Consider the following 16,553-nt stretch of genomic DNA (forward strand, 5'->3'; position numbering starts at 1 on the left):
GGTGACTATTTCCATGTATTTTTTCGGTATCTAACGTCAACACGGCTCCACTCGACTCTTTGCCCTAAATATTGTATATGCAATGCAAAGACCCTAGAAACCCTGCAGTTAGAAGAAGAGATGTGCGCGTGAGTGATTTTTCACCAATGCACGACTTTTTTATGTCGTCTCACGGTGACGTACGCTCACAAGACAAAAATTCTACTCACGGGACACTCACGAGGCACTCACGACCCACGAGAAAATCACGACTCACGAGGCACTCACGAGAAATCGCGACTCACGGGACACCCAAGATTCACAAGACTATCACGACTCACGAGAAAATCAAGAATCACGACAGACGAGTCACGGTTAACCAAATATTTTTCCATGAATCAGCATTTGAACGTACGAATATTAATGTGTGAAATGGGTCAAATCGGTCCATGTTTTGATATAGCTGCCATATAAACCGATCTTGGGTCTTGACTTCTTGAGCCTCTAGAGGGCGCAATTCTCTTCCGATTTGATTGAAATTTTGTACGTGGTGTTTTTTGTATCACTTCCCACAACTGCGTTAAGTGTGGTTCAAATCGGTCCATGTTTCGATATAGCTGCCATATAAACCGATCTTGGGTCTTGACTTCTTGAGCCTCTAGAGGGCGCAATTCTCGTTCGATTTGACTTCAACTTTGCACGTGGTGTTTTGGCATCACTTTCAACAACTGTGTTAAGTATGATTCCAATCGGTTCATAATCTGTTATAGCTGTCATATAAACCGATCTTGGATCTTGACATCTTGAGGCAATAGAGCGCTCAATTCTCATTCGATTTGGCTAAAATTGTGCATGAGGTGTTTTGTTATAACTTCCAATAACTGTGCTAAGTATGGTGCAAATCGGTACATAACCTGATATAGCTGCCATATAAACCGATCTGGGATCTTGACTTCTTGAGCCTCTAGAGGGCGCAATTCTCATACGATATGGCAGAAATTTTGTACAACGGCTTCTCTAATGACCTTCAACATACGTGTCTAATATGGTATGAATCGATCTATAGCTTGATACAGCTCCCATATAAATCGATCTCCCGATTTAGCTTCTTCAGCCCCTACAAGGCGCAATTCTTATCCGAATGAACTGAAATATTACACAATAACTTCTACAATGTTCAGCATTCTTTTATGGTCCGAATCGTAATATAATTTGATATAGCTCCATTAGCATAACAGTTCCTATTCAATATTCTTTGTTCGTCAAAAAAGAGATACCGCGCATAGAACGCGACAAATTCGATCCATCGTGGAGGGTGCTTTCACATAGCACGCTCTTATTTGTTTTACACTAGTCGTGATTTTCTTGTGAGTCATGAGCGTCTCGTGAGTGTCTCTTGAGTCGTGAGTGTCTCGTGAGCCGTGAGAGTTTCATGAGTCGTGAGAGTCTCGTGAAACGTGGGTGCCTAGTGAGTTGTGAGAGTCTCGTGAGTCGGGATTAGTGTCGTAAGCATGATTTCACTCACTCACGCTCACTCACGATTACTTAATTGGATTTGGATCTCACTTACGAATCACGTGACTCACGCGTGACACGACAGCTCGCGTGCACACCTCTAGTCGGAAGCAAGCAACAGGCAAATGAGAGGTATCAGACAACAACAACGAACATAGTCGTCTAAGACCCCTTAAAGTATATATATTCTTGATCGGCATGACATGTCCGTCCGTCCGTCTATCTGTCAAAAGCACGCTTACTTTCGAAAGAGTAAAGTTGGGCGCTTGAAATTTTGTGCAAATACTTCTTATGAGTGTAGGTCGGTTGGTATTGTATATAGGTCGAATCGGTCCATGTGCTGATATGGCTGCCATATAAACCGATCGCCCGGTTTGACTTCTTGAGCTTCTAGAGGGCGCAATTCTTTCCGGTTTGACTGAAATTCTGCACTTGGTGTTTTAGTATGACTTCCAATAATTCTGCCACGTATGGTAAAAATCGGTTCATAACGCATGTCGTTTTTATATGACTTCCAACAACTGTGACAAGTTTGGTCTATATCAGTCCAAACCCCGATATGGCTGTCATATAAACCGATCTCCCGATTAGACTTCTTGAGCTTGTAGAGAGCGCAGTGCAGAACTTCTTGAGGGATCAACTTCTGCCCCATGTTGCTAAAATTTTGCGCATGCGGTTTTTTATGTCTTCATACAACTGGCCCGAGTTGGGTCTAAATAAGTCCATAACCTGTTTTATATAGCAGCAATCCAATACCTGGTTTATATGGCAGCTATATAAACCGATCCTCGATTAGACTTCTTAAACTTCTACAGGGCGCAAATTTTGCCATGCCGTTTTGGTGTGATTTGCAAGTCATTGCAAGAACTTGCAACATGCGATCCATCGTGGAGGATATATTAGATTGGCCCCGTCCGAACATAACGCGCTATTACTTGTTTCTGATGTTCTCTCCAAAATTCGAATCCAGGCTTTCGGCATAGGTGGACATGCTAACCTATGAACTACTATAGCCTCCTAATGAAAGGACATGAGTTAAAGCAAATCGAGAGGTTGTTGTTGTTGTAGCAGAGTGTTGTGTTCTAACTTTCGTCTTTCGCTTGGTTCTGTTGAATTTCCAGATCCAGTAACTCTGCTACAAAGTTGTGGTGCATTTAGAGGGACCTGGGTCTTAGTCGAGTGGGTCTGACTGGGCAGTTAAGCAGGTAACGTGTGTCGTGTGGTGCCAGAACACAATCGAGACACACATTCTTCAAGCTGGCATCAGTCCTTGCTCTGTAGGAGTTGAGGCGGCTGCATCTGTCGGATCGTTATTAAGCCACATCTATTCTGGTTTTCCGGGGGTTGTCAATTTCTTCAGGTGCAATGCAAAGCGACCGCCAAGGACCATATTCACCCGTTAGCTATTTACCGCATCTGCTTCTGTATCTGGATGAATGTTTTTTGACCCGCTTAATATGCCTCATTATCAAGAGGTTCTCTCTTGTAGAGCTGAACCTCTCGCTCTAAATCATGTAGATCCACCATAATATCCATCCACAAGATGATGATTTAGATGGTCCCTGCGATAACAGCCCAAAAGGTATTGTTTGAACAGTATGTAGTTATGTCTTCGAACGGGAAGGATCTTTGTGTCTCCTGATGGTGGCGGTTCACGTAAGAACTGAGGAGACAGCCCGTCGAAGTTCGAAAAGTGGCATTCTGACAAATAGTTTGGCATGGCTGAACGTGACGAATGTCTTCGATAGGTCCAGTGTTACGAAGACCGTCCTATTACATGGCCTGGCCAGATCGAAGTCACGGCATATGTCAGCGGTTATGGCATGCAAAGCAGTTGTTGTACTATGCAGTCTTCGAAATCCATGCTGATGCTTGGCGAACGGATATTCTCCAATGAGGCTTGGGAAGAGTAGTCCCTCAAGCGTCATGGCTACTGGTGAGAGGAGGGTGATCGGTCTGACAGATTTGAATATTATTCCACTGCATCTCAAATAGCTGACGCTACATAACTTACCACGGATCGGCCAATTGCCTCAACAAGGTTTCTTTGGCATCATCCCAAGTGCTGCCGGCACGTAACTTGAGGACCTTGTTTCTACTTTTGACCTTATCGCAAATTGCTGTGGCATGTGGGGAGAATGTGTAAGAGCTGTCAAATGTGACGCCAATTATTTTTGAACACTTGATGGTCTGAATCGTTTCTCCATCTCCGATTATAACATTCAGCTCATTATACACCTGACTCGCATTTGTAGTGAACAGTGTGGCTGAAGATATGGTGGCAGATGTCTTCAGATTTCTTGCAGCGAAACATGACGCAAGTTCGTTGAGGTAAACGTTCAACCTATCGCAGATGTCATCTAATGGTTGGGGGGCTTGATGCCATGATCGTATAATCGTCCGCATATGATACGACCTCTATGCCGTCTGGAAGGGGTGGAATGGAGGATAGGTAGAGGTTAAACAGTGCCGGAGATATCACCCCGCCTTGGGGAACTCTCCGGTTCACTCTACGGTGATTCGACTTCTTATCCCTAAATTCCACAAATGACTGGCGACCACACAGATAATTAGCGACCCAGCGTTTCGGTCCAAGCTGGAGGGACGTATTGGCGAAGTCCTCAAATAGTGTCGAATGCCTTCGATAGGTCCAGTGCCACGAGGGTCGTCCTATCACATGGTTTGGGCAGATTGAAGCCACGGCATATATCTGCGGTGATGCCATGTAAAGCAGATGTTATGCTATGCAGTCTTCGAAATCCATGCTGATGCTCGGTGAATGGAAACTTTTCGAGGCTCAGGGGAAGTAGCCATTCAAACGTCTTGACTATTGGTGAGAAAAGGTCTGTACGATTCCCCTTTACTCGGGTATTTTTCAGGCTTCAGTAGCGGGATCACTCTTTCCAGACATCGGGAACTATAAGAGTGTTCAAACATAGGTTGGTACAGTTGCGAGGTACTCGACTCCAGGAATCTGGATCTATTCTTCAGCATCAGTGTAGAGACTCTGTCGGGGCCCAACGCTTTGGATAACTTGGCGCCACGGATGACATTCGTAACTTCGTCCGCGGTAAATTTGATGGATGTCCATCGGCTCGAAGACCACGGATACGACGAATGGCTCTCCTTCTAGCCATGTCACTCTCGGAATGCTCAATAAATTGGCGGTTAAACAGCCTGGCGCAACTCTTCGAGTCAGTTACAATAACGTCACCAACAGTGACTGAGCTCCTGTCATCCCTTCTTACAAGGTTCGAGAGAGACTTAACAGTAGACCACAGCTTGTCTAAAATCGTACCTAGGTAACATTGCTCTAAGTGTTCCAGCCTCAAGTTCCGCTTATGTTCATTGACTACACTGTTTATTTCTAGATTCAGGTTCTCGGGATAGTGGGATCCGTGCAATGAATCCCATCACGCTAGTCTGCGAGTACCACTGCCTGTGCAGGGAAAGTTCATCGCACTTGGGGTATTCGACCGGCTGGTATAAAGCGATCGGCTGCTGCGTCAATGATTTCTCGAAATTTCCTCTCGGCAACTAGCACATTTTAGGAGGATGTCTTTTTACTGAGGCGGCAATTGGTGTTCTCTCCGAAAACATTCCAATTGACCTTCTTATTGATAAACGTCCGTCGCTCAGAGGTGTTGAACTCGTGTGGCTGATGGTGAGTATTAACGGGAGGTGGTCTGATCCCAAAGAAATTACAGCTTGCCAGGATACGTCACTCAGGAGATCACGGTATGCAACGGAAATGTCTGGCGAGCTGATGATTCATCCTGCAAAACGCGCAGCCTTAAATCTGCTATGCCAAGGCTATACCCCACTCGTCGTTACCTAGGGGAGAATGCCATGAATTTTGATGCTCATTAAAGTCTCCTAGAACCAGGCGATTATGACCAGACAGTAGGCCGCTATTGTCGGGCCTGTAAACTTGCCCATTAACTAGGTCACAACTACCAACCTGCGGCATGAACAAGTTGTATAGCTCAATCTCGGCAGTACCAGACTTGACTGCCCCTACATTCCATGAAGACGTTATTAGCGCCAGACGCAAGCGAGATGAGTCTATACTGAACAGAATGGTGTATCACGAAGGCCAATCCCCCAAACTCCATTCCTTAAGCGATCCTTATGTCGCACATTGTATCCGTAACAACTGCGCAAGCTGCAAGTTTTCATAAGCTTTGTTGTTGTAGCAGTGTGTTGTACACTAAGTCGGCAGCCCTTCCCGATGAACCACACCATTGGGCCAATCCGGTACGCAAAACCATCTGCTAAGGGATTGGGTCAGCTTTGTCTCCTGAATCGCTGCAACCAATATGCTCTTCCGACTCATAAAATAGACTATCTCGTCGATCTTGCCTCCAGATCATTGGAATTTCATTGCCTGAAAGATACACTTCCCGACACTGGTCTGGCAATATTGGTCTGGGATGATGCTTTTGCGTATATTGCCGCACGGGAGAGGTCGGAGAGGTCACATAGTCTGACGACGTTTGTGACCCACTACTGTCTATGTTCGCACGGCACCTTGCAACATATTCAGTGCGACTATGCTCCCGTAGTGACGTTAGGCCAGAGCGAGATCAGAATTGCACCCACTCCATGCACCGGTTACACTGCACCGACCCATGGTGGAGCCGGTTCTGGCAAGCCTGGTTTCTTTTCAATACCGCCACAGACCAGAAGCCTGCGGAGAAGGCACTCCACAATGTGCCTCGCCCATGACGAAAAAAGAACGAACACGTACATACACTGAGGCTGCGGCCCTTGTCGATGAAGAACTCCAATGGGTCAAACCGGTGCGTACAACCGGCCGCCATGAGATTGTAGCGTTCTTGACATTACTGTAAGAGGTCGTAGAACAATACCTCCTCCAAAATTTCAAGTCGAGAAATGATTGCGGCCCTCAGAGGGTTAAGTTGGGAGATCGGTTTATATGGCAGCTATATCAAGTTTTGATCCGATTTAGACCATATTTGGCACAGCTGTTAAAGTCATACCAAAACATCGTATGCAAAATTTCAGTCAAATTGGAAAACAATTGCGCCCTCTAGAGGCCCAAAAACTCTACTCGGGAGATCGGTTTATATGGCTGCTGTATCAGGTTATGAACTGATTTAGACCTTACTTGGCATTGCTGTTGGAAGTCTTACCAAAACAATATATGCAAAATGACAGCTAAATCGGATAAGAATTGCTCATGAAGTCTAAACGAGAGAACGGTTTATATGGCAGCTATATGAGGTTGTAAGCCGATTTCAATATTTGGCACAATTGTAGGAAGTCATGCCGGAACACCACGCGCAAAATTTCAGAAAAATCCGATAAGAATTGAGTCATCTAGAAGCTCAAGAAGTCTAAACCCAAGATCGGTTTATATGACAGCTGTAGCAAAACATGGACCGATTTGGCCCATTTACATTCCCAACTGACCTACACTAATAAGAAGTATTTGTGCAAAATTTCTCCGAAAGTTAGCATACTCCTCCGAAAGTTAGCGTGCGCTAGCGACAGAGCAACAGATAGACGGACATGGCTAGATCGACTTAAAATTTCATGACCATCAAGAATATATACTTTATGGGGACTCAGAAGAATATTTCAAGGTGTTAGAAATGGAATGACGAAATGTGGAGACACCTATTCTATGGTGGAGGGTATAAAAATTTAAAGCATTGTCTCCTGCAGAAACCGGGAACCTGAAAAAAACTGGAGCCACAGAATTTTGTGTAAAACTAGCCCAGGTCTTAGAAATTACACTTAACAGTCTTAAATGGTCTGAGCAGACGCCCATTAAAGATCCAAGACAAAATTGTTGATCAATAATGGATTGCAACTCAACTATAGTTGACAAAGAAAATAAAAACAATGAAATAAAAACTAATATAAATTTGAAAACGTTTCTCATTATTACAATGAAGGTTTCTGTGACAAATTTACCCGCGGGCAACAACGCAACTGAAGTTGGGTTGCAATACATAATCGATCCATTATAGTCACTAGTTGCCTGAAGTTGTTGAAAGTTTTTTCTCTGGGCCGGTCAGTGATAAATTTTGCAGCACTATCGTCAGTCAAAAATGGATTAAACAATTTATAGATGGCCATAATTCACTATGAGACGAAGACCCACATGCAATCATCTCTAGAAACTTCTCTATAAAAAGTGTTTCCTGCTATGCCATCTATACACATATCTTAACATTAAATCATATTCCTAATTATTTTATTTTCCATCAATTAACATATATAGAAAATACTTTTATTAATTCAAAGTATTTCTGTATAAAATTACAATATTTTTAAGCTAAGAGCAATACACACTAATTTTTATTAAATGTTATCTCATGTCTTCATTTTTTTGTTGGCTTTGACCAACTTCGCCTTCAGCGCCTTAACATCCAACTTTTGATCATCGTCAGCAGAGCGCTTTTTCGCAGATGTTGTAGGCAAATCTTCTGAGGGTGGTATAAAATCTTTTTGTCTTCGTTCCTCTTGCTTTTTGGCTGCTTCGCTTTGTTTGACATTGCGCTCTTCCTGTTTGCGTTGCTGCTTCTGCTCCTTGTTGAGGAAATACTCGCCAGAGGCCAGTTGCTTGTCGATTTTGCTCTCTGGTTGTGCCGGTGGGAAGGGTGTGTATTCCTTCTTTTGTTTCTTAACCTTTGGCTGCTTGCGTTTGCTAATGTTCTTATTCTTAAACTTGGGCAAAAACCGCGACCAATCTTCGTTCGCCAGTTTGGGATCCTTCATTAGTTCACGTTTGATCATTAAAGCTTTTATATTGTAGATGGGATGCACATTGTTCATGGTATCAAGAACAATATCTCGCACTTGTTGCAGGCCTTTATAGGGTCCTAAGGCGGCAACTGTATTGCCCTGTACCAAAACATAGCAATCTGTAAGAAGTTCTATGGACTTTAGAGTGGCACCATTGGGACCTATCAAACGCTGGCGTCTCTTAACGAATTTGTCCTTCTTTCTCACCAAGCTGCCAATTTTTATTATATCACATCCAATTTCGTCTTGCAGCACACGCTTGGCTTGCTCAAAGGGTACACTGCGAGCCATCAGCTTTATCATGTCGCGTGCCTTAATGATGATATAGGGATCCCAGGTTTTTCTGGTGGTCTTCACCACCATACTACCCTCAATCAAATCCAGTTCTGCTTTGAGATTATGCTCTGCCACTGCCTGTTGTACTAGAGGCCAAACTTCTTTAAGATATCGTTCACGGTATTTGGGAAATAGAGTGGCAAAAGAACTCTCCTCCACGAGACCGTTTGGATTGTCCTCAGGTTTAAATGCTGGAATTTTCATAGCCCAAGCATTCTCTATGGGCTCATTAGTTTGCTTTGGCTCCTCAGTTTCGCTATCACTCATAATTTCAGTGTTTTTAATTATCTGAAACGCAACGAAATTAAAATTTGATGTTATTTACTTTTTTGATGTGTTGCACGTGTTGCCAGTCGTTGTTTATGTCTGTTGTTAATGACATTTAGCAATTGGATGGCAATGTTGCCAGACTGTCTTTAATGCCAATTTGGTAGTAGCAACACCAGAGAGTAATAGGTCGTTCACACAGTTTGAAATACATTGACAATCAACAATATTTTTGAATATATTGGGTTGCCCAAAAAGTGATTGCGGATTTTTTAAAAGAAAGTAAATGCATTTTTAATAAAGCTTAGAATGAACTTTAATCAAATATACTTTTTTACACTTTTTTTCTAAAGCAAGCTAAAAGTAACAGCTGATAACTGACAGAAGAAAGAATGCAATTACAGAGTCACAAGCTGTGAAAAAATTTGTCAGCGCCGACTATATGAAAAATCCGCAATTACTTTTTGGGCAACCCAATATTTTACAGATGACAATATGGTATGGGTAGCAGACAGGATTCATTGAATAAAGTTAGACCAAGCGATCAGCCGACAAAGATTTCAATTTTAATATCCGGAGGAAAAATTTCAATAAAATTTCCTTTAAGTACAAATTAATGAAATCATCCAGGATTCACTAATAGAAGGTTAGGTCACATGCAAAAACATAAAGTGGATAGGCCCCATAAACATCATTAAGGATGTCAAATCTGACGATTGAAAATGTCATCATATAGGAGAAAACGTAAACAAAGAATGAATGTAAAAAGAGAACAAGTTGACATCCTCAATGCCAAGTACTGCCAAATATTAAAAAAAAAAGTATATCGGCTGATCGCTTGGCTTAACCTTATTCAGTGAATCCTGGAAATCATCTCTAGAGTCATAAATTTTCTCCAAAGTCCAAATTTAACTGAAATTTTCCTTAAACACAAAATTTCAATGAAATCATTAATAAAATATTATATGAAATTTATCAAAGGACAAAATATCATTGAAATATTAAGGCAAACTTCTAAAAAACAAAATTTTATTGAAAGTTCAATTTTTTTTCTAGAAATTATTCTATTATTATAAGGAGCTAATATAGTACTGGCAAATTTTATCTTAAAAAAGACGGGTCTTTTTTGGCACAAAAACTGAGATAGTTAAATCCCGACTATACTACTGTATTCAGCAAAAAATGCACCCCGTTTTCCAACATCGACCTGATGACCTGAATAATGATGTCACCATCAAATTAAAACAATAAATCGTCAAAACGTAGAGAGACTTAATGCAAAAATCGTCAAAAGATCAAATTTTGACCAAAAAAGCCTCAAAATAACGTAAAATCGTCACGTCTGGCAGCCAAACATGAGATTGAGAAACATTTGCAGAGTTTTGTAAAGGGTATATTTCACGATCAGACATATCATATAAGCTGCTTCTGCATTCATAAGATTTGTCGTATGTACGTCAAATATGAATAGAGCCGCGTCTAATCGTCATGTCTTCTCGTATGTTTTGTACTTTTTTTATAGACATGTATCTACATACATGTTCGGTGAAATAAAGGCTCGATATAAAACGAAAGAGTAGAAGGTCTAATCCAAAATTAATTTGTCATATTAAATTTTTCGTACGTATCGCACGATGTGTACATCAACATGTCTGATCGTGTAGTGGCAGCTTAAGTTAGAGGTTGTAAATTTCTGCTAGAGGATTTTTTTCACGGCTGAAATTTCTTACCCTCTTGCTAATTTTTAATGGAAAATTGTACTGGATAAGTACTCAAACACACCTAATATTACGTGGCAATGGGTAAACAAAAAAAAGCTAAATGTATATTACATCCATGACATAATTACCAGGTAGCGTACCGTAAACAGCTGCGCACAATTTTTTTCTCGCGAAGTGCACTATCTGTCAACGAGTTTTGGTTGTATGTATGTATTATAGTTAAGAACCATTGCACACAAACAACGAAAACTTGCGCGAACTAGTAACAAATACAAAATCAGGTCTCAACATGTTTCTCACTGATCACTGATCACTGATAATGAGAGAGCACTCAATATTTTGTTGTTGGGCAACTGCCACTACCTGTAAATTAAGATATCATGATTACATCTGTTTGAATTTATGTGGAGGATAAGTCACCAACCCACACCCGTCTGGATGTTAAGATTTATCGTTAGGATAAGCAATAAGCATACATGTATTCAGTAAAAAAATTCCCTTAAGAAGAAGAATAGCGATACGATTTTTTAACCTGAGAATGAGAAACCCGCCCTTAGAATTCAATTAGTCAATAGACCTATGGCGATTGTTGTCTTCGAAAAATTTTGCTGGGTATGCAAGCATCATGTTACAGCTGGCAACACCATTCAGTAAATATGGCAACTAAAAACCTGATGACAGGGTTGTTAACTTCTTTGTGTTGTTAACAGCTGTTGACATAAAAACTAAAGAAAAACACGTAAATTACGGAAAATTTTGGAAATCTGGATAAAATTCATATTTTCTGCCTGTTTTCGTTGCGAAATAAAAACTAGTAACATCTTTAAAAGACTGCGATTTTGTAAGCATTTGCAAAATGATAAATTCTGTACGCTATGAGCGTGAGAATTGCGATCGCATGCAATTCAATGTTTTAAATGAGAGCACCGTCAGCGAGGACAATATAATTCTCGAAGGTGAATCACCTCTAACTCCCAGTGTAACAATATCTGGGAGCAGTACCACAAACACAGATGAAGCAGTGGGAGCCGGTAATGTAAGTACAAAAATAAATCATTAATCATTTACAAAGGTGAAAGCTCTAACCAACCACCCCCTATTGGACAACTTCTATAGATTTTATGCACCCATGATGGAGTACTGCTAAAGAAGGCCAGTGCAGAACACATTGCTGATCTAAACAATAGTGGCTCATTGTCATTGGTGGAATATGGTCCACCTCGTCGGCTCTTCGTTGAATGGAAACCTAATGAGAATATTTTGATAGCAGACGACAGTCAAGATCAGGAAGACTGGGCATTGGTCGATACCATTTCGCGTAGATCTCGCACAATTTCCGAATGCAAAGCATTTAATACAAAACCCATGGAAACATCCACGGGTTCACTTAAAGCCAGATGCATACGTACATGCCTGGAAGATCTCTCAGGCATAGAAGTCAAACATCGTGGCCAAACAATACGTTTCATTCGCAAGCTAGATGGCACTTTACATTCGGAGTTCTTTTTCCAGCATGGCAATGCAGATCTGTTTGTGCGCAGCATGCGTCAATTGCACATTATCGATTTTATTCCATCCACTCGAAGTGGCGAGGAATATGTGATTTTGACAACCGAAACACAGAAATTAAAGAAAACTTTTGCCGAACTTGACATCGGAGAGATAAAGGCAAGTTCAGTGGGCAATGAGAGTTGGTTACCCAACAAAGTTGTGGGTTTCCTTGCTAATATACCAGACTACGTGTCACATAAAGCCCCACCACGGGTAAGGCCTGGATCATTGGATGACAAAGAACGCCAAATAGCCTCGCCGCCATCCGACAAATACCAAATGGTGGGACTGGCAGGAAGCTCTAACACTTCAGGATCTCGAAGTAGGGGAAGTAGTTTGGACAAATCCCCCGATTTGGATTCAAGTGGTATGGAAAATGTCAAAGAAATAGATGAGAAAATTATAGCTCCTTTGCCAGAACGCAAGCCCATGAAGCGTGGTTTGCCTCTCAACGAAAACCAATGGTTGGAGTTTATGACCCCCGAATGTCGAGTGTCCGATCCAAGTCGTGTCCTCGAAATTATATTCAAGGGAGGCATTAAGCCCAGTTTACGTCCTGAAGTATGGAAATATCTACTCAACTATTATCAATGGAATGACAGTGAGGTGGAGAAAATAGCCCGCAGAAAAGAAAAGTCTATGGAGTACTACAACATGAAAGCCCAATGGTTGTCCATGACGGCAACGCAAGAAGCTAATTTTTCTGGCTATCGAGATCGCAAGTGCCAAATTGAAAAGGATGTCAAAAGAACCGATCGTTCATTGGAATATTTTGCTGGTGATGACAATCCCAATTTAACAACCCTTCAGGGTATTCTTATGACATATGTAAAATATAATTTCGATTTGGGCTATGTACAGGGTATGTCGGATCTGTTGGCACCCATATTAGCAATTATGGTAAGTAGAACTTAACAAATTTTTCGTTGCAATTTACGCAGTAACTTCGATAGGTTAACATAATATTTATGACAAACCGGCAGGGATGCCAACTTAGAACTTTTCGCACTAGATTTGGTGCTTTTTAGGTTACGCAAAACCCGAAAAGGTATCACCTACCTTGTTTTTCTATCGAAGTCGCAACTTTACTGCTATTTTTAAAATAATTTTTGAAAATTTTCTCGCAACAATCCTTTAAGGAGCAGGAGGTGCTACGCTCATATCAAGTAACAGAACACTATTAAAGGAAAACTTCAATTCAGTAATGCTGAATAAGGTTTTCCATAGGAAAAATTCAATTCAGCCATGCTGAATAAGGTTTTCCATAGGAAAACTTCAATTCAGCCATGCTGAATAAGGGTTTCCATAGGAAAACTTCAATTCAGCCACACTGAATAAGGTTTTCCATAGGAAAATGTCAATTCAGCCATGCCGAATAAGGTTTTCCATAGGAAAATGTCAATTCAGCCATGCTTTTCCATAGGAAAACTTCAATTCAGCCATGCTGAATAAGGTTTTCCATAGGAAAACTTCAATTCAGCCATGCTGAATAAGGTTTTCCATAGGAAAACTTCAATTCAGCCATGCTGAATAAGGTTTTCCATAGGAAAACTTCAATTCAGCCATGCTGAATAAGGTTTTCCATAGGAAAACTTCAATTCAGCCATGCTGAATAAGGTTTTCCATAGGAAAACATCAATTCAGCCATGCTGAATAAGGTTTTCCATAGGAAAACTTTAATTCAGCCATGCTGAATATGGTTTTCCATAGGAAAACTTTAAGGTTTTCCATAGGAAAACTTCAATTCAGCCATGCTTTTCCATAGGAAAACTTCAATTCAGCCATGCTGAATAAGGTTTTCCATAGGAAAACTTCTATTCAGCCACGCTGAATAAGGTTTTCCATAGGAAAACTTTAATTCAGCCATGCCGAATAAGGTTTTCCATAGGAAAACTTCAATTCAGCCATGCTGAATAAGGTTTTCCATAGGAAAACTTCAATTCAGCCATGCTGAATAAGGTTTTCCATAGGAAAATGTCAATTCAGCCATGCCGAATAAGGTTTTCCATAGAAAAACTTCAATTCAGCCATGCTGAATAAGTTTTTCCATAGGAAAACTTCAATTCAGCCATGCTTTTCCATAGGAAAACTTCAATTCAGACATGCTGAATAAGGTTTTCCATAAGAAAACTTCAATTCAGCCATGCTGAATAAGGTTTTCCATAGGAAAACTTCAATTCAGCCATGCTGAATAAGGTTTTCCATAGGAAAACTTTAATTCAGCCATGCTGAATAAGGTTTTCCATAGGAAAACTTCAATTCAGCCATGCTGAATAAGGTTTTCCATAGGAAGACTTCAATTTAGCGGGGCCTTATAAGGTTTTCCATAGGAAAACTTCAATTCTGCCATGCTGAATAAGGTTTTCCATAGGAAAACTTCAATTCAGCCACACTAAATAAGGTTTTCCATAGGAAAATGTCAATTCAGCCATGCCGAATAAGGTTTTCCATAGGAAAATGTCAATTCAGCCATGCTTTTCCATAGGAAAACTTCAATTCAGCCATGCTGAATAAGGTTTTCCATAGGAAAACTTCAATTCAGCCATGCTGAATAAGGGTTTCCATAGGAAAACTTCAATTCAGCCACACTGAATAAGGTTTTCCATAGGAAAATGTCAATTCAGCCATGCCGAATAAGGTTTTTCATAGGAAAATGTCAATTCAGCCATGATTTTCCATAGGCAAACTTCAATTCAGCCATGCTGAATAAGGTTTTCCATAGGAAAACTTCAATTCAGCCATGCTGAATAAGGTTTTCCATAGGAACACTTCAATTCAGCCATGCTGAATAAGGTTTTCCATAGGAAAACTTCAATTCAGCCATGCTGAATAAGGTTTTCCATAGGAAGACTTCAATTTAGCGGGGCCTTATAAGGTTTTCCATAGGAAAACTTCAATTCTGCCATGCTGAATAAGGTTTTCCATAGGAAAACTTCAATTCAGCCACGCTGAAAAAGTTTTTCCATAGGAAAACTTCAATTTTCCAATAATTTGTCATTTAACTAATTATCTCAACCTTCAATTATAGGAAAACGAAGTCGATGCATTTTGGTGTTTTGTTGGCTTTATGGACATGGTATTTGCCAATTTCGATATTGATCAGGCAGGCATGAAAACCCAATTCTCTCAATTACGCAGTCTTTTGGAATTTGCCAACCCGCGTCTCTTCAAATACATGAAGACCCATGATTCCGACAATATGTACTTTTGTTTCCGTTGGCTACTGGTATGGTATAAACGTGAATTTGCCAACGAGGATATATTGAAACTATGGGAATGCCTATGGACCAAATTGCCCTGTCCCAATTTCCACATACTGATCTCAGTGGCTATTTTGGACCAAGAGACGGACATAATAATCGAAAGCAAATATCAATTTACCGAAATTCTAAAACATGTCAATGAGCTCTCGGGAAACATCGACTTACAGAGGACCTTGGAAACCGCGGAAGCCATTTACTATCAAATCAAAGAGGCAGAACATTTACCCAATGAAATAAGGCAGATTATAGGTGAGCCACTGCTAGAAACAGCCGATCATAGAGATGAAGATAACAGTTCGCCACAATCATTTGACGATGGGTTCGATGAACTGGTAAGAGAATTGACACCAGAAGAAATGAAACGAAAGCAAGAGCTGCTCGAGGAGGCCTGTGAACGTTCCATGTTTTTACAATACATGTAGACACTTTAGGTTAAACACACTTGAATATTATTTTTGTTATGTTATCTCTACGAAAAGAAACGAAAAAATTACCCAAACACAAAAACACACACAAAATTGGTTTTAGATACTTTTTTTATAGAATATAAGTTATGCTTAAGTTTCCCATGATTGTCTCTTGTGTTTATATTGTATTTATCTCTATCTCCCTTCTTGCAAAAGGCAGTCTTGCACAGTTTTGTGCATAATAATCAATGAAAGCCAGAAACATTCAAACGCATCAACCCAACCCAATATTAATTGCTTAACGATAACTAGAACAACAACTTCAAATGAAATACGAAACTATAAATAATCTGCAAAATATACAAAGTCTATTTGTTTTTATTGCGAAAAAAAAAATTCAAACGAATCAACTATTCAATACATACTTAGATACCGACATATTGATAAGAACCTACAGAAATTCAATTACTAAGAAGTGAATCAAATATACCCATTTTTTTAAATATCGTGTAAAATGTTTTTTGATTTTTTTATTGCAATTCTTTGGTGAGTAATACATAAGGAGGGGAAGAACTTTATCTAACAGCAATGAATCAAAGCCCAAAGGAATGAAAGAAAGGGAAAAACGGACTGCCCAATGTTGGCGACTTAAGGACCATGATTTGCGAATCTGCACCTTGAGCTCTCTGATCTCCGAAGATGATCACATCCAAGGTCTTTAGAAACCAAAAAACCTC

At 40.4% G+C, this 16,553-nt stretch overlaps 2 protein-coding genes across 2 annotated transcripts; one reads left to right on the forward strand and one right to left on the reverse strand.

Moving 5' to 3' along the window:
• Positions 1-7,692: 7,692 nt before the first annotated feature.
• Positions 7,693-8,970, reverse strand: LOC106084027 (KRR1 small subunit processome component homolog). Its single transcript, XM_013247425.2, has one exon. It carries the CDS (start codon positions 8,872-8,874, stop codon positions 7,840-7,842), a length of 1,035 nt encoding a protein of 344 aa, XP_013102879.1. The 5' UTR covers positions 8,875-8,970; the 3' UTR covers positions 7,693-7,839.
• Positions 8,971-11,287: 2,317 nt separating this feature from the next.
• Positions 11,288-16,331, forward strand: LOC106084034 (TBC1 domain family member 15). The gene is made up of 3 exons (XM_013247457.2): positions 11,288-11,631; positions 11,712-13,046; positions 15,175-16,331. Exons 1-3 carry the CDS (start codon positions 11,452-11,454, stop codon positions 15,829-15,831), a joined length of 2,172 nt encoding a protein of 723 aa, XP_013102911.1. The 5' UTR covers positions 11,288-11,451; the 3' UTR covers positions 15,832-16,331.
• The last annotated feature ends 222 nt before the right edge of the window (positions 16,332-16,553 follow it).

Source organism: Stomoxys calcitrans, chromosome 3 (genome assembly GCF_963082655.1).
Source record: "Stomoxys calcitrans chromosome 3, idStoCalc2.1, whole genome shotgun sequence".
Taxonomy (NCBI): Eukaryota; Metazoa; Arthropoda; class Insecta; order Diptera; family Muscidae; genus Stomoxys; species Stomoxys calcitrans.

Bases quoted from the DNA above. Each gene is read 5' to 3' on its own strand.
- LOC106084027 (XM_013247425.2), bottom strand. From the start codon at position 8,874: ATGAGTGATAGCGAAACTGAGGAGCCAAAGCAAACTAATGAGCCCATA.
- LOC106084034 (XM_013247457.2), top strand. From the start codon at position 11,452: ATGATAAATTCTGTACGCTATGAGCGTGAGAATTGCGATCGCATGCAA. The intron at 11,632-11,711 runs GTAAGTACAAAA...CAACTTCTATAG, and splicing joins AAGCAGTGGGAGCCGGTAAT to ATTTTATGCACCCATGATGG. The intron at 13,047-15,174 runs GTAAGTAGAACT...CTTCAATTATAG, and splicing joins CACCCATATTAGCAATTATG to GAAAACGAAGTCGATGCATT.